General features: G+C 58.3%; 1 protein-coding gene across 1 annotated transcript in view; it reads right to left on the bottom strand.

Moving 5' to 3' along the window:
• Nucleotides 1-1,061, bottom strand: part of LOC119582359 (nesprin-1-like) — a gene marked incomplete at its 3' end in the record, with an annotated part of 145,991 nt that overhangs the window by 12,113 nt on the left and 132,817 nt on the right. Inside the window, 1 exon segment of the mRNA XM_037930574.1 lies at nucleotides 103-897. Within this exon segment, the coding sequence (XP_037786502.1) occupies nucleotides 103-897 (795 nt within the window).

Genomic DNA, 1,061 nt, shown 5'->3' with positions numbered 1-1,061 from the left:
GCAGTCTTCTTCTTCAGCCTCTCATGCATCCGCCATTCGCCCTTCTGCGTCCCTTCTGACCCTCCTCCCCCTCCCCCTCCCCCAGGAACCCCGGCTACTCACGCTGACTTCGAGGAGGCTGGTCTCGGTGGCCTTGCTGGTGAAGCCGAGGAAGGGCAGGTCCCGCAGGTGCTCCAGCTTCTCCTTGATCCACGTCTGGAGGCTGAGGACGTCGGCCTTGGAGTCTTCGTAGCCCTTGCGCGTCATCTCGATCACCTGCATCTTCTTGCCGACGCGCTTCTGCAGGTCGGAGTACTTCTTCTCGACCGAGCGCAGCTGTTCCTCGACCTGCTGCACGTCCAGGCTGGAGAGCTCGAGCATGACCTCGCCGGCCTTCTGCTTGAGCTCCTCCAGCTGCGAGCGCGCGTCCTCAAACTGGTTCCACAGCTGCTGCACTTCCTCCGCCTTCTTGAACGAGTCCAGACTGTCGCTCTTGTCGCACTTCTCCAGCTGCTTGATGATGGTGTCGAACCAGCTGTAGACGCTCTGCAACTTGCTGCGGTACTCCTCGATGTGCTGCAGGACCACGGTGCGCGAGTCCATCAGGTTGGTCACCTCCTCCTCCAGGCGGTTCATCTGCTCGCGGATGTCCGAGTCGGCCATGTCCGGCGCCAGGTTCATCTGTTTGATCTCCAGCTCGTCCAGGATGCTCTGCTTCTCCATGATCTTGGAGCGCAGGTCGTTCATCTGCGAGATCTCCATCGCCGACGCCTCCGGCCGCAGCTTGGCCGGCCGGCCCTTGAAGTCCTGCACCAGCAGGTGGTACTCCTCGATCCACTTCTTGATGGCGTCGTTCTGCCGCGCCAGCTCCTCCAGCTCGCCCACCGAGTTGCTGATGGTCGTCACGCGCGCCTGGACCTGGGGCGGGCCAGAGGGAACGGGGGGGGGGGAGACGAAAGGCTTATTATTTACTGCTCAATAATACGGCAAGATATGTTAATCAAATGAAATGAGAAAACATAACTGCTGTCTGTTAAGAAAGTATATTCATATTTTAACGAATATATATAAAACATATAAAC

Source organism: Penaeus monodon, chromosome 15, assembly GCF_015228065.2.
Source record: "Penaeus monodon isolate SGIC_2016 chromosome 15, NSTDA_Pmon_1, whole genome shotgun sequence".
Lineage (NCBI taxonomy): Eukaryota > Metazoa > Arthropoda > Malacostraca > Decapoda > Penaeidae > Penaeus > Penaeus monodon.
Note: the sequence above shows the minus strand (reverse complement) of the source record. Positions and strands in the feature narration are given on the sequence as shown.